At 37.6% G+C, this 16,288-nt stretch overlaps 1 protein-coding gene across 1 annotated transcript in view; it reads right to left on the bottom strand.

Annotated features, from left to right (window-relative positions):
• The window catches only part of EPC1 (enhancer of polycomb homolog 1 (Drosophila)), a 139,107-nt gene extending 124,380 nt beyond the window's left edge, over window positions 1-14,727 (bottom strand). The window contains exon 1 of the mRNA XM_006894587.1: window positions 14,479-14,727. Coding sequence (XP_006894649.1) covers window positions 14,479-14,481 — 3 coding nt within the window. The 5' untranslated portion in view covers window positions 14,482-14,727. The remainder of the gene's footprint in view (window positions 1-14,478) is intronic.
• Window positions 14,728-16,288: the final 1,561 nt, after the last annotated feature.

The raw sequence follows: 16,288 nt of genomic DNA on the forward strand, positions 1-16,288 counted from the left end.
GTCTTTGCAATTACTTGCTATGTGTCAGAGCTGGACAATGACTAGGGATGATAAAAGGAGAATTGACACCTTTGAGCTGTGGTGCTGGAGAACAGTACTGACTACCATGGACTGCTAGGAGAACAAACAGGTTCGTCCTGGAGAGGGTGAGATCAGGTTGGTCTTTGGAGGCAAGGATTCAGACATTTCATCTGACATATTTTGGGCATGTTGCAAGGAGAGACCACTCCTTGAAGAGGGACGTCATGCTTGGGAGGGTGGAGGGAAGGTGCAAGAGAGGAAGACCCTCAATAAGAAGGATTGATTCAGTGACTGGGATAATGGGGGTAAGCGTGTCAGAGACAATAAAATTGGCACAGGCTAGAGAAGGGTTTAGGGCTGTTGTACATAGGGTCACTATGAGTCACAGGCAACTTGACAGCACATAACAACAACAACATGCTTAGACTAAAGAATATTTGATCTCTTGCCCCTTAAGCTATTATGAAGAACAAATGGGATAACATGATGAAGAGCTCTTGAAAGTAGATTTTAATGGTTATGAAGGAATGCATATCCCTCCCTAATACACTTTTGCAGAGTTCTTACTTTTGCTTGATATGTAAAAAATACTATGTGTATATCTCATTTACTTACTATAAAACAGCTTCAGTGACTGTCCTACAGTAAAATTTCTGTGTTAGATACTGTTGCTGTTATTTTACAATAAAGCTCAATAGTTTTTCCTTAACTGATGGAAACTTGTCATGTGCCACCCTCATGCTCAAGTCTGTTGGTCAGCTGTTATGCCAACCCATCTTCTTGAGGGTTTTCCTCTCTTTCACTGACCCTCTAATTTCCTCAGCATGATGTCTTTTTTTTTCCCAAAGACTGTTACCTCTTGGAAAAGTATTCAAATAATATGAGATGATGTTTTACCATCTTTGCCCTTAAAACAGCACCATGGTTGCTGTTCTTCCAAGATAGACTTGTTTGTGCTTTTGGCTGTCCATGGGACATTAAAAACTCTTCTCCAATGCCACAATTCAAAGTAACCTATTCTTCTCATCAATTTTTCCAACAAAGGCGTGGAAATGGGAAGTTGCTCCCAAGTAGTCTGAACCAGGGTTCTAAATAATTTCATTTTAACTAAAATCCCACTGTCACGGAATTGATTGAAAATCACAGACAGAGCAAGAGAGAGACCTTGTCAGCAAAGCAGAGTTTCCAAGCCTGTAAATGTTACAGTTGCAGACTGGCACATCTTTGATAGAGCAAATGAAGAGCTTAAACGGACAACGTTTCAGTTAGCAGTCAAATGTCTTAACCACTGTGCCACCACAGTTCTTTTCCATTTTAACATAAGCGGGGAGAACTTGAAGCACTTCCTGCAGAATAACAAAGACTACAGCCTTCGCTATGGACTGCATCTCAATGTCAAGAAAACAAAAATTCTGGGGAGGGGTGAGCAGGGAGGAAAGTGTGCAACCACGAATGAATAGAAATCCAAAGTCTCTGTAAACTTTCATTAAAATAAAAAAAATTTCTGAAACAAACTGACAAAAATTCTCAGCACTAGACCTATAGGCAACCTCATGATAGATGGAGAAAAGATTAAAACTGTCAATGACTTGATCTAATTCGGAGCCACAATCAGCAGTACCAACAGTCAGGAGAGTAGAAGACATAGCATTGGAAAGTCTGCAGTAAGGGACCTCTCCAAATTATTGAGGAGCAATGATATCACTTTGGTGACTAAGCTGTGCCTGATTCAGGTCATGGTCTTTTTTTTCTTAAACACCTTGGGCATGTTGTTAGGGAAAAGTTATTCACTGGAGAGAGATATCATGCTTGGGAGGGTGGAGGGATGGCAAAAAAGAGGAACACTCTCAACCAGGTGGATTGACACAGTGGGTGCAGCAATGGGTTTGAGTATGTCAGAGATGGTGAGAGTGAACCAGGGTAGGACAGGGTTCAGAGTCATTGTTCAGAGGATTGCTCTGAGTTGTACTTGACTCAACAATACCTAACAATAGAAACAAACCTGGTTTTAAACCAATGGTCTAATCCTTCTTTCCCTTGAACAAAAACATCCAAAACTGAAGACTTAACAAAGAAAGGCTCTAAGAGGGGTTTTTCCTAGACTATTTTGTCAAACCCAAATCTTCCCATTTCCACTAACAAAAAGGTTAATGAGCACTCACACATCCACACACTTTACTTCTTTGCACATGACTTGTAAAACACTTGTATAGCCCCTCCCCACCCCTAAAAATAAATCAGGATCTGGTGGGCAAGCCTTTGTATTTAAAAAAGTCAGTTGGGCCCAAGGCCTTGTTAATTCTGTTTGGGAAGAACATTGGTCTAAATGGTATAGCACTTGGTTGACAGTTTGCTGTATTGAATTAACATAAGGTTGCTGTGATACTGAACACTGTGCAATGGTGTGTTAAATGCCATAATGGTTACCCATTGTGGATGGGGTTTGGTAGAGCTCCCAGATTAAGACAGGCTTGGAAGCAGGACTGGCATTTGCATCCTAAACAAGAGGCTTTTGGAAACTCTAAAAACATTAGAGAAACAACAATAGTTGTAGAACAGGGTTCAGATCTTTTGTTTGTAGTGTGGATAAGAGTTGTACTCAACTCGAGGGCACTTAGTAACAATAACAATCCCTTCCACCTAAACAGAACTTTCTGTGCTTTTGAGTTTTCCCGTAATGCATGATTTTTCAAATAAACCAAACTTTCACAGTCTATTGAAAAGCAATAGTTCTCTAGAAATTAATTTTGAATTGTACTCTGTTAAATGGCTTCCTTAAAATTCCTTTTTCATTCTCAGTGAGTATAAAATGCAAAAAAAGCATTTAACTGCTGAGGAAAGAATTTCATTCTAGAATAGTAGTGCTTCCATCTATTACAAACTTTTCAAGGCAATTTTACACAAGTAATATGTCAAGCCATATTGAAATGTTTGAATTGAATTTTAAAATTGCATATTCAATTAAAAATAGTCTATATTAGGCTATCTCACTTTTAATAAAGAATCATTCATAAACATACCATTTTAAAAGATGTTGAGATAATCGTTGCTCTTGATTGTAATCTCCTGTGCTTCAGTCTCTTTAACTTTGAAAAGTATTTTGTGTGTATCTTACTTTTCTATTGTAGTTTTTGTAGAATCAATTCTGACTCATATCAGTGCCATGGGATAAAGGTGAGCTTCCCCATAGGTCTTTCTTGGTTGAAATCTTTATGGTAAAGATCTTTGGGTCTCTATCCTCTGGAGCCACTGGGTGGGTTCAGATCACCAATTACTCAGTGAGCAGCTGAAAGCTTTATCAGTAATGCTACCAAGTCCCTTCACTTCTATAGTTGCTGGAGGGAAAAAAATGGGAGTCCATGATTTTTTAATATGTAAAATGTTATTGTTAGGTTCCCTAGAGTCAAATACAACTCATAGAGACCCTATGAACAACAGATCTAAACCCTGTTCTATCTTGCACCATCCTCACACTTCCAGACACAAAAGAGTCCACTGCAGCACTCACTGTGTCAATCCACCTGGTTGAGGGTCTTCCTCTCCTTTGACAACACTCCACCCTTCCAAGCATCATGTCCTTCTCCAAGGAATAATCCTTCCTAGCAACATGCCCAAAGTATGTGAGGCGTAGTATCATTATTTCAGCCTCGAAAGAACACTCTGGCTGTCCCCTCTCCAAGACATATCTGTTCTTTCTTCTGGCAGCCCATGGGATGTGTAGTGCTCTTCTTCAACACCAAAGCTCAAAGTTGTCAATTCTTTTTCTGCTGTCCTTATTCACTGTTCAGCTTTCAGATGGATAGCAAGTAATAGGAAATAGAATGGCCTGAATCAGACACACCTTAGTCCTTAAACTGACATCATTATTCCTCAATAATTTGGAGAGGTCCCAAACTGCAGTTTCCCAGCGCAATGTGTCTCTTTATCTCCCAACTGCTGGTACCAAGGGTGTTAATTGTGGATCCAAGCAAGATGAAGCTGTTAACAGTTGCAATCTCCTCTCCACCCATTATGACACTGCCTATTGGTCCAGTGGTAAGAATCTTTGTCTTCTTGACATTGAGCCTCAATCCATATTGTAGGCTGCAGTACTTAACACTCTGTAGCAGGTGCTTCAGGTCCTCTTCAGTTTAGTAGAGGGAAAAAAATAGTCTTCTTTCTTGTTTAACTCTCATATTTTCTGATGAGGCTACCCTGAGCACCAATGAGTCTTGATGGCACAACATATTAAGCCCTTAGCCACTAACTGAAAAGTTGTCAGTTTGAATCTATCCAGCACCTCTTCAGAAGAAAGGCCTAATCTGCTTCATAGTCTAGAAAACCCAATGAGACGGCTCTTTTCTGTCCCATGGGCTCACGTTGAACTAAAATTGACCAGAAGGTACACAACAATTATCTAGTAACCAAAATAGAGACCACTCTTTTTAATACTGCAATATCAACTTATTTTTATATTGGGCGTCTCTCATACTTTGGGTATTTTTTCAAGAAGAGCCAGTCCTTGGAAAGATACACGCTGAGAAAGGCAGAATGTGAATGAGAAAGAGAAAGCCCCTCAATGAGATGGACTGACTCAGTGGCTATTGTATGGGCTTGAGCATGTTAGAGGTCATGAGGATGGTATACGACGGGGCCAACTTTCCATCTGCTGTTCACAGGGTCGCTTTGTGGTCCACCTGATGGCATCAAACCATAGCTACTGAGTCAGAACCAACTCAAAGTTGACTCGTCAGCTGGTTGCACAGGAGGAGATTGCCCATCTTCCTCTCTTGGTGTAGCTGGTGGATTCAAACCATCTACCCTAAGAGTTGGCACTGTGACTCCTTACCTACATTTATACACATGAAAAAAAACCCCAACAACACCCAAAACAAACTGCACTAGATTAGAGAATGCAACATGATAGTGATAGCTTCTATCTGCCCACACCAAAACCATAAAACACCAAGCAGAAATATGTCTTTGGGTTGGAAGTGCAACTCCTTACCTACTAGGCCACCAAGCTCCCTAACAACCTATTTATATGTTTGACAACTACTAAAAAGCGCTCATTGACATTTTTAATCCATATTTCAATATAAAAATGCAATCAATCTGATTGCACAATCTGATTCTTTAAAACACGTTCTCAGAAAGTGGTCCTGGATCTGCAGCATCAGCATCACCTGGGAACTTGCTCTCACTCACTGTCGTTAAGTCAATCCTCACTGCAAATCCTAAAAGGAGAAGGATGCTCATCTTTCTCTCTTTGAGTCAATGGTGGATGTGAATAGATGGAAGCACAGACTTGTTAGAAGTATAAATTCTCTGGCTCTATCCTAGATCTCCTGCACTGGAGGTTGGCCCCAGCAATCTGTGTTTTAACCTTTCAGGTAATTCTTCACCGATCTTGAGTAGGGTGAAGAATAGATAATCTCCTGTGCAATTTACAGCGCTAGAAACCCAATGGAGAGTCAACTATGAGTTGGTTCAGATTTCACAGGCAATGAGGTTTTGGGTGAGGTTTTTTTTTTTAGATCTAGAGTACAATGACAAGCTCTAGTGGCACAGTGGTCAGGAGTGTGCTGCCAGCCCCAAAGCACACAGTTCGAATCACTCAGCTTCTCTCTCGGAGAAAGATGGGCAATCTCCTCCCATGCAATTTACTGCCTCTGTAAACTCAAGGGAGCATCAGTTATAAGTCACTTCTGACTCAATGGTAAATAACAACAGAGTGTAATGATGGGATTTTCACCCCACTCAAGGAGAAAAAAAACCCTTCATCTATTTGAAATCTGATAAACCCCAAAAGCTTTTTGCACTTTAATTTGACTTTGTAAATTGTGACGTTGTTGCTGTGTGGCAGCTCATAGCTTACCCTCCAGAAAATTTTTAGATGCAGTAAATTTCATGGGAAGAGATTGCTCATCCTTTTTCCATAAAGAACTCAACTTCTGTTTAGAGCTAATAAATTCATTTAGCAAGGAGTTACTGATCTCTATGTTATTGCTGTTAGGTACCGTGGAGTTCGAACTGCCTCATATTAAACCCTCCAGTGTGCTTCCCAAGGCAGTAAATGTCATACTTCTCTTGCGAAACAGCTGGTGGATTTGAACTGCGTCCTTTTGGTTTGGCAGTGCAATTCCTTACAATTACGCCACCAGAGCTCCCCACTGATCTCTATAGTTTGGTTTGGGTTTTTTGTTTGTTTATTTTTTTTATCTGTATAGTTTTTAAATGTTTTTTTCCCTAGAAAACTTTAGCTTCTGAGAGAATTTCACAAAACATTCTTGAAGAAATGAGCTACAGTAGAAGTACACTTTAAGTCAATTCAACATACAAAAAAAGTCAGATACAATTATTTTATTTCAGCTTTGTTCACAGTAGCAAAGAGTTGGAAACAACCCAACTGCCCATCAACAAATGAATAGAGAAACTCTGGTATATTCACACAATGGAATACTATGCGGCATTGAAAACCAACCAAAGAACTCATGAAATATTACACAAATGGGTGACCCTGGAGGACATTATGCTGAGTGAAATATCTCAGTCACAAAAGGACAAATATGGCATAATACTAGTGTTGTATTACTAGATTTACCAAATCACAAGAAAACACATTTTAACAGAAGTGAAAAGCTTACTCTTTAGATCATCGATTTTTATTGAGTCAACTACAAGTCTTAGCAACTCTATGAAAACTGATCCAAACCTTGCACTCTCCTGTACCATCCTCATCATCTCTGATATGCTTGCACCTATGGTTACAGCTACTGTGCCAGTTTATCTCAGATCGTCATCCCTCTTGCTGACCCTCTACACCTTGGTCTTGTAATATTACCACACAGTACATTAAAAATATATCATGCTATATACCTTTGATTGGCTACAAATTTATAGATACATGATGTGGAGCAATGATGTTAGTTTGAGGACTATGTTGTGCCTGATTCAAGCCATGGTCTTTTCAATCACTTGCTGTACTGCTGAGGGCTGAACAATGAGTAAGGATGACAGAAGAATTGATGCCTTTGAAATACGGTGTTGGCGAACAGTACTGAATATCCCATAGACTGCCAAAGTAACAAACAAATACGCCTTAGAGAAGTTGTAGCCTGAGAGTGCTCTGTGGAGGCAAAGATGATAAGCCTTTGTCTCACATACTTTGGGCATGTTGCTAGAAGAGGTCATTCCTTGGGAAGGTTGAAGGATAATAAAAGAGAGGAAGACCCTCAATCAGATGGATTGACACAGTGACTGTGGCATGAACTCAAGTGTCAGCAGTTGTGAGGATGGCACAAGATATAATAATGGTACATATCTGTTGTCCATAGGATCTCTATTCGTCGTACTTGACTCAATGGCACCTAATGACAACAGCAGCAGCATTGTGAGTTAGGAGACTCTAGCTTTTAAAATTTCAGCTTTTCAGTATTTTTATTAGCTAATGTGTGATCTGAAGGAGAAGGATGGGCAATCTCATCCCCTGGATTAACTGCCTCCGAGAACAAGGGTACACAACACAACAACAATGTGTGATCAGTCCTTGGAAAAAAAGACATCATGCTGGGTGAGGTGTTGGGCTAGAGAAAGCAAGGAAGACCCTCAACAAGGGGGATGGACACAGTGACTGGACCTCGTTGTAGTTCAAGCCCACCAGAGATCTCTAGGATGGGACAGGACAGGGCAAAGTTCAGATCTGTTGTTCACAAAGTTGATATCTGTTCAGGAGACTTGAAGGCAATCAACAGCAACAATCACCCAGTAACAGTAGCAACAGCAATGTGTAACCTTAGGCAAACATTAGGTATGCAAACCTCTTTAAATCTCAATGGCCTTGTCTCTGAAATGTGAATAGAAGTTACTGTACTTTCAAAATTTATCCTTACTAAGGCTGGAGCATGCTGTTGCCTTTCAGCTAGGACACAGGGGTCCTAAAAACAACAGGTCTGAACCTTGCCCTATCCTAAACAGTATTTAATTTTTATTTTCTTTTAAAATATTGGTTAGTCTGGTCTCTGACCAGTTTGGTCTCTATGAAAACGGTTATTAATGTGTCACTCAAAAATGTTTATGTAAAGAAGTTTAAGTTTATAAAAGCAAATAAGAGCTAACCATATTGGACACTAGAAACACAGCAATTGTTCCCCTTCCAATTGCTTTCTTTTTCAAACCAAACAAGCCATGGCAATTTCGATTTCCTTGCCAGTGATTGGATTAGACACAGATTATTCTAGAAACCTGTGAACGAGCTGTACAAAACAATAAGGCTTCTGGGAAAGAGATTCTTTCCGTGATGTGTAAGAGAAACTCTTCCCTTTCCAGCCTTTGTAAAATGTGATCCTGGTTGCAGCCATCTTGTGACCGAGAAAAGAATCTGCTAACACTATAGCTACATAGAACGATGGACCCCATCAAAGAACTTGAAAACACTGTTCAACTATAAACTAAATCCTGAGCTGGCTTGACACTGTGCAAATGAATAAACTTAGGTGAATGAATAAATGTCCTATCTGTTGGATTCTATGTTAGTATGAGAGTAAACTAAATGATGCTTTGGCTGACTCAGAATGAGTAAGTAAGTTGGTGTTGTTTTTTTTTGGGGGGGGGGTATTTTGCTCATAATTTTTTTTCTTCTTTAAATCACATATAACTCCACCCCTACCCCCACCCCAAAACTCCACCCCTACCCCCACCCCAAACTCTGCGTTGGTCCGGAATCCTAGTGATTCTATCGGACAGAGCAGAACTGCTTCACTGGGTTCTCAAGGCTGTACGTTTTTAAGGAAGAGTTCTTCCTCAAAGCTGCTGATGGTTAGCAGCCAAGCAACACCAAGAGTCTTTTAAAATTAACTGTCAAAAAAACCCTCAGGAGAGCTCTGGTGGCCTACTGACAAGAAGCTGCACTGCAACCCTAGAGGCTCACGGTTCAAATCCACCAGATGCTCTGTCGAGTAAGGAGGGACAATCTCCTCCTGCACCAGTCAGATCTGATTTGATGGTACACACACACACACACACACACACACACACACACACACATATAATAAAATTAAAATTTTAAAAAAAAAATTTAAAAAACACCCAAAAAACCTTCACGGCCATGGAATAAATAGAGTGACCCGCTCATAGAGCTTCAGAGGTAAATTACAAAACAGAGAAGACTGTTCATCTTTCTCCTGCTGGTGGATTTGAACTGTCCTAGGAACACAACCACCAGAGCTCCCTACAGATAGTCCTTATTCAATATTTTCTTCTCCAGTTTATCTGTATAGAAAGAACATCTTTTATTTTCCTGTTCCACAGATGTGTTCAACTAAGTAGTTATTACCTAACTTAGTATCTTTATATATTAAAATAGTTTGACTAAAACATTTATGTTTATGACCATATACATACTCTAATAAGATAAAAAAATTAAAAAGTATTCAAACTCTAATAATAATCCTGAAATTATTTAATTTTATTCCCCAGCTGTATCTTCAAAATTTGTTTACATTGACATGTATTTCACAGGATGTTAGGGAAAAATAATGCACAAAATGTGAGCTTTTCATTTTTAAAGTTTTATGTAAATGGCCCTCAAAAGGACATGCCCCCAAAGGACATGCCCCCAAACTACCATTACCAGATTCTACCCCTTGGCCTTCTCAAGCAAATTAGTTAATGTTTCATTTTTCACTTTGAAATAGTAATATCTTTTAGGCACTTTATCTATTTTATGTAGGGAGCTCTGGTGGCTTCGTGATAAGGAGTTGTGTTGCCAACCCTAAGGTATGTGGTTCAAATCCATCAGTTGCTCCAAGGAGAATGATTTTATTGCCTCTAAAAACCCAGTGGAGCCTCAACTATGAGTTGGTTCACACTCATCAATAATGTCTACAGACGTAAAGTACAAAATATATTAGGGCTATTATTTAAACTATGAAGATGTTCCTTTCCCAATATATGATTATGTGGTGTCCAAATAATGGATTTTTCAATGAATATTACCTTTTCAAGTCTTATAGAAGGACTTCATAGATTTTTTTTTAATTCCTACAGAAATATCATTTGGCTTTCCTTCTGAAAATTAAGAACTGTGTACATCTAAGACTTTAGATTTATTTAAAGCTTCCTTTAGAACTTTAAACCATACTTGACTATAAATTCTATGAGGGCAGCTTTTCTTGCCTGCTTTCTTAATAGCATCATAGTCAAGTATCTTAGAACAATAAAGCCACTGCATTGAGTTGGTTTCAACCTATAGTGACTCTTCATGGAGTTCTGAGGCTGTAAATCTTTCAGAGACGATACAGCCCATTTTCCCCCAGCAAAACAGCAAACCTTTGACCTCTTGGACAGCAATATAACATATTTAAATGGAGTTCTCCTGGCCTAGAGGGTAGGGAGTTTACACTGCCAATCCAAACAAAGGTTGTTGATTTGATCTCACTAGCTGCTCTGTGGGAGAAAGATAGGTGATCCCTTCCAGAGCGATTTACAGCCTCTGAAAACCTGTGGGAGGGTCAGTTCCAATTCCAAGCTACATAATGACATAATGCCACCAGAGCTCCTTTCATACCATGTTGTCATGTGTTACTGAGTCAGAACCAATTCATAGCTGACCCTTCAGCAGGTTTTCAGAGGCTGTAAATTGCTTGGGAGGAAACTACCCATCATTCCTCCCACAAGGCAGCTGGTGGATTCAAACTGTATGCCTTCAGGTTGGCAGTCCAGCTCCTTCCCATTAGACCTCCAGCTCTCCTTTTTTTCTTACCATAATAGAACATAATAAATAGGTGCTGGTCATAGGGCTTGAACAAATAAAGAATGCCTGAAATGAAAATACATACTGAGCCAATGAGGCATGAAATACACCTTTCTTCCTTTTTTTTTTTCATAAAGAAATCATTATCTTTGCTCACTTTCCCTTTAGGTTGTCTCTTTGATAATAATTTTGAAAGGATAAACAACAAAGTCATGAAATAAAAACCTGTTTTGTGTATTCTTTCCCTCCCTTCTCTTCCTTTTCAAAACCATGCTGAGGATAGTGGTATATGTGTACAGTCATATGGAAAGTAAACGATATCGTCTAAGGAATGGAAGAGGTAAGTACACATGTGAAAAATGGAGAGTGAGATCATGCATGGTTTCAGATCTGTATTTGGCACAGTTGTCAAAGGTAAATATTTCAGCTCTTTATCCTCTTAAGAAAGTTCATTCCAAGGTATATGAGATTGGCTAAGATTTTCAGCATTTTATGTTAGGTCATCTTAAAATTTGTGCAATATTTATTTCTTCCTTTTGTTATCTCTTCTTTCCTAATGGGTTTGCCTTACCTGATATTGTTCTCAATCTTCTGCAAAAGAACTGACTACAAATTGATAAATTTGGAAATTATATTGGTTCTTTATATTGTAATTTTCAGGTTTCTTTCTGTTATTGACCAAGATTTAGATTTTCAAGTTCATTTTTTCCTGAGGTTTATTGTCTAGAATTTGATTTGCAGATTTTCCATGTCATTGGTATCATTTTGTGTTCTCTTTTTACCAACCAATTTCTTAGCTATTTCATTACTTATTAACCCCTCCCTCCAGAACAGGGATGGGCAGAATAAAATAAAAAGTGACATTTTAAAATAGTTATTTGTACTACTTCTTAATACCTCATATAAAGTGATGTGCAAGAAAGAAATGTGTGTAATTATTGAATAAAATTATATTTTAGGATTAATTTTCTTAAAAAAATTGTTTACAAACTAGCAACTGTTACCATGGAATAATTGAGTTAGTTCTTTCTATACTACCTTTAATAACAAAGGGGTTTTGTTTTCCCCATCATAAAAAGCATAATTTATTATAATAATTCTAATCATAAGCAAACCCAGCTCATGAACTTAAAGCCTGTAAAAAATGTTACCAATCAAAAAAAGACTTAACCTTCAAAGAATCAAGAGCTAAAATGAAGATGGATTTAAAAATGGAGAATAATGTGAAATAGTGATTTGTTTTTGCTTCATAGATTCAAATATCCTTATTTACCTAGTAATATAAGTCACATACAGGAAAATATTTTTAATACAAACATCTATAAATGATTTCAAAAGTGAAGGTTTAACTATAATTGTTACTTCATAATCAATGATGTAATAGTCAATGATGTAGGAGAACAAAGAGCATGGCATAGCTACATATGGACTTCATAGCATCACTTTGTTTTTTTAAAAAGAGAACTATGCTCCACACATATTTATTGTTTTCACAGATTAAATAAAACAAAAAATGATCACCATTCTGAAGAACAGAATAATTTAACAATAAACATGCTGGAAAGTATATATTCTTCAGTAGATTAACTTTAGACAACTAAACTCGCCAGCATAACCAGAAGGTTAGCGAGGATATTTACACCTGCAGTATTTCATTCTATAAATAATCTATAGTGCCAGAAACAAGTGTTGATGGAGGCATTTAAATTTTACAAACAAGTGAAATGTTACAGTAAACATTTTCAGATTTTTATAGTGAGAACAGAATCTTTTTGATAGAATAAACAAAATATAGAGATAATACATAATTATATATTTGAAGTTCAAGGAAACACTCCTGTAAAGACAGAATACAGGACACAAAAATAAAAAATACTGCTCTCAGTCATTTTAACATGTTCCTTTGCCTCAAAATTTTAAATGACTCAATAGTGAAATGGGCATTAACATCTTTCAAAGGGAATAAAAGGATTTTTAAAATAACTCCTGAAAATTTCAATCTTGAAACAGTGTACTAAATCACAAGGAAAGGTGGGCTAAGATATATTTCAACTGATTTTATTTGACAAAAAATGCATTTTGAAGTACAACTGCTGATTTGTCCCACTTTCTTTTTGAACAAACTGTAATATTTTATCTTTATAAACAACTAAAATACTTACATAGGCAAAAAAACCCTATGTCATACTCTAATATATTTTTGTTGTTTGGCAGGCTTTGGGCCTAAATCCCATATTCTCTCATCAAACAACTCTCAACAAGAACAAAGATTGAAAAGATCTAACCCTGCACTTAGATATGAGAACATCAATATTTTAAAAGTCAGAAGCAACAACAGACATACTCTTAAGAAATTATTTTAGCTTCAGATACTTGTATTTTTTTAAAACAAGTAAACACACAAATCCAGCTGAAATACTTGAAAATAAAATAAACAATATAGACATGGTCTTGCATTAGGGTACTAGAAAATTCTCAGGAGAAACTTAGAATGGTTACTTTAGAAATCCCTCAGATCAAAATTAAATTCAACTTTTACAATGTTCAGTGAACTAAAACTCCAACAATTTTGTTAAATTGAATAAAATATATCACACGTGTGATTTGTGAAATGTTAAACAAAACATTATTGAGGAAGGCGAGAGTAAGCAGCAAGCTTATTATTGGAGAATTCTGATCAGAGCTAATAAATGAGATCAGATAAAATAAAACTGCAAACTGCATGCCTGACGCTGATATTCGTCGGACTGGTTGTGACGACATGTCTGTTCTCATGTGTAGTCCACAGAAAACGTTCAGATAATACAACTAAATAATTCCCCCTCACCAAATTCAACTTTCTTTGAGGAAATAAAGGGATAAGATAATAGATCAAATCTTGCCCCACCTCTTTTTTTTCCTCCTTTTTTCTTTTAGTGAAACTGACATAAATTGTTGAGGAGCACTACAGCGCCACCAACACAGATCAATGCAAAACAAAAAAGATCTCCCACCGTGTGCAAAAAAGAAAAAAAAAAATTAGAAAAATGCCCAAAATTACAAAATGTCTCCCAAATGTACCTTTTTGGAGAAAGTCAAGATAGATCTGTAAAGAATATTTTACAAAGAGCTTCAAAGAAATAACACCAAAGAATACAAGTTTCGATCTGATGAGCAAATAAAAGATCCACTATTTAGTAACAGCCATAACTTAATACAAACCCGGTTATGTCAATCTCCACCTTCATTATACCAAGGGCAGCTTTTCTGTAGTTTGTATCCAAGTAATCAATCCATCAACAGAACCACAATAGGCCTGTTAAATTTTTTTTTAAAAAAAAACTACATCTATAGTTTTTTTTACTGACAATTTAGTCCTGGACAAATTAGGTAAGACATAATTTTTATAAAGAGGATATGCACATATTTGGCATTACCAACACTGCTGGCACAAAACAAGTCCATCTTGAATTATCCGAGTTCCCTTGGACTTTACTGTAATTAAAGTATAATTTATACTACAAATATTTAGCTCTAAGAATGGGGAGGGGAACCCCACCAAACTATTTCTTTTTTTCTTTTGGTAGAAATTAATCAGACAAGATTAGGTGGAATGTGCAGAGATCCAAGCTAAAGAAAAATACAAAGATTGGTTTTTGTTAGAGGAACACAATGAAAATCCTTTTTGGTCCCGGTGGCTCATTCAAAAGCTTAATGACATAAACGTTTAAAAATTCCAAACTTACCATTAGTAGAGGCAGCGAAGAAGCCAGCTCGTGAGAAATAATTGTAACAATATAGGCTGGATAGTTGGGTCCCTAGAAACAACAGCCTCCATGCAGCATATGGCTCTCCAAACATCTTTACACTATTTGGTAAATAAAAAGTAAGACTTCCTTCCATGGTCAGTGGCTGAATGGGGTGGCTTCCCCCAGGATCTGTGGGCGTTTAGGAGAAATCGGAGAAATATCCACAGAAGATTAAAAGCAGAGGAGGCAGCGGCAGCCAGAAGACTGTGGGGTTAACAACTTTGCAATGGCAAACAGGCGTGCTCTGATTGGTTAGGAGGGCAGTGTCCCTACAGTCTGCACTATCCCCCGCTCCCCCCGCCTCCTGCAGCTCGGAAAAAAATGCAGCGTGTGTGCCATTTTACACTGGGCTTTTAAAAGCACAGCCACCCAAATGACAAAAGTCTAGGCTTGCTATTAAGTGACACTGCAAAACAATAGCGCTCACGACTGCCTTTCAGTTCAGGAAAATGCCCTTTCCACGTCTTCAGGCACACTCTGGTTTCTTATGGGCGGGTTTTTACAGAAAATAAATGCTTTTCTTTCTTTCTCCCCCCCCCCCCTTCTGCAAATTGTTTATCACTTCAAAATCATCCATATATATTTGGCCACAGAGAGGACTACGTAGTAGCTATTCCCGTTCAGGTGAATCTCATTTGACTAGTTAAGGTACCTAAAGGAAGTAATCATCCTTCAATAAAATTCATGATTGCTTTTAGCCAGGAGACCTTTCTAATTCCTCGGGAAAAAAAAAGGATCATTTTCCAGCTATAATCACTGCCATTTGTGCGGGGGAAAAAATTAAAATAATGTTAGTGGTTATATTGGAAACAAAAAAACCATATACACATTTCTTTCTCTCTCTCTCTCTTTAAAAATTTGTGTTTCAAAAACCCTAACTGGCTGACTGAATTTTACCCTTCAGCCTTACAAACAAAATGGCTGTGGTACTCAGTTTTTTGGATCCTCCCACTGTACCTCCTCCCGGCCTCCAGGAAGTGGTAAAAGTCCGAAGTAAATACAGCACTAAAAGTACATTGTCAAGCCTGAACTCAGGGGAAAGCTTTGGTAAGGAGGTCTTACAGATATGCTATTTTAAAAATTATTTTTTAAAAAGAATTGTTTTGAAAAGAACATCAATCACTAGAGATTTACTTGACTGTAATTTGAACTCCCTGTTTTACATATTTATAAGGTCTTTCACCTATCTTGGCAGGCTTTCAAATTAAGTGGGCTGGGAAATTTGATACTCGGTCCCTAAATTGTGAGCTGAGTCAGGTATTCTGTGCTTGCAGCGGGGCTTTTAAATAAAGACAAAGTCTAAAACCTAAAAAAAAAAAAATTATGTTAATTGAATGTAACACTATGATTGATTGTAAATATAGAGTCACAAAAGTCAGCAAATACAGAAATGTGTCAAATACTGCATATATGTGTTAATTGAACACAGTATAAAGTTCTTTGCCAGTTAAATTCCTAATGAGCCAAGAATAGACCAGGGTTTGAAGGAACTGGATGTAGGAAAGGGTGGGGAATTGCCTGCATTTTTCTGGATCATTTCTTTCATATATACACACATAGACATATATTATCTGTGTTGTTGTTGTAATTATTAGGTGCTGCCCCTGAGTTTACAACAACTTATAGCGACCTATGAACAACAGCTTTGAACCTCTGTGTCATTTTTGTGCGTGTTGTTACTGTCACTGTGCCAATCCATCTATTTGAAAGTTGTCCTAGTCCACAACATAAACAGTCTTCCCAGTAT

The sequence above is a fragment of the Elephantulus edwardii genome, unplaced genomic scaffold (genome assembly GCF_000299155.1).
Source record: "Elephantulus edwardii isolate Elephantulus edwardi_28Jun2011 unplaced genomic scaffold, EleEdw1.0 scaffold00146, whole genome shotgun sequence".
Lineage (NCBI taxonomy): Eukaryota > Metazoa > Chordata > Mammalia > Macroscelidea > Macroscelididae > Elephantulus > Elephantulus edwardii.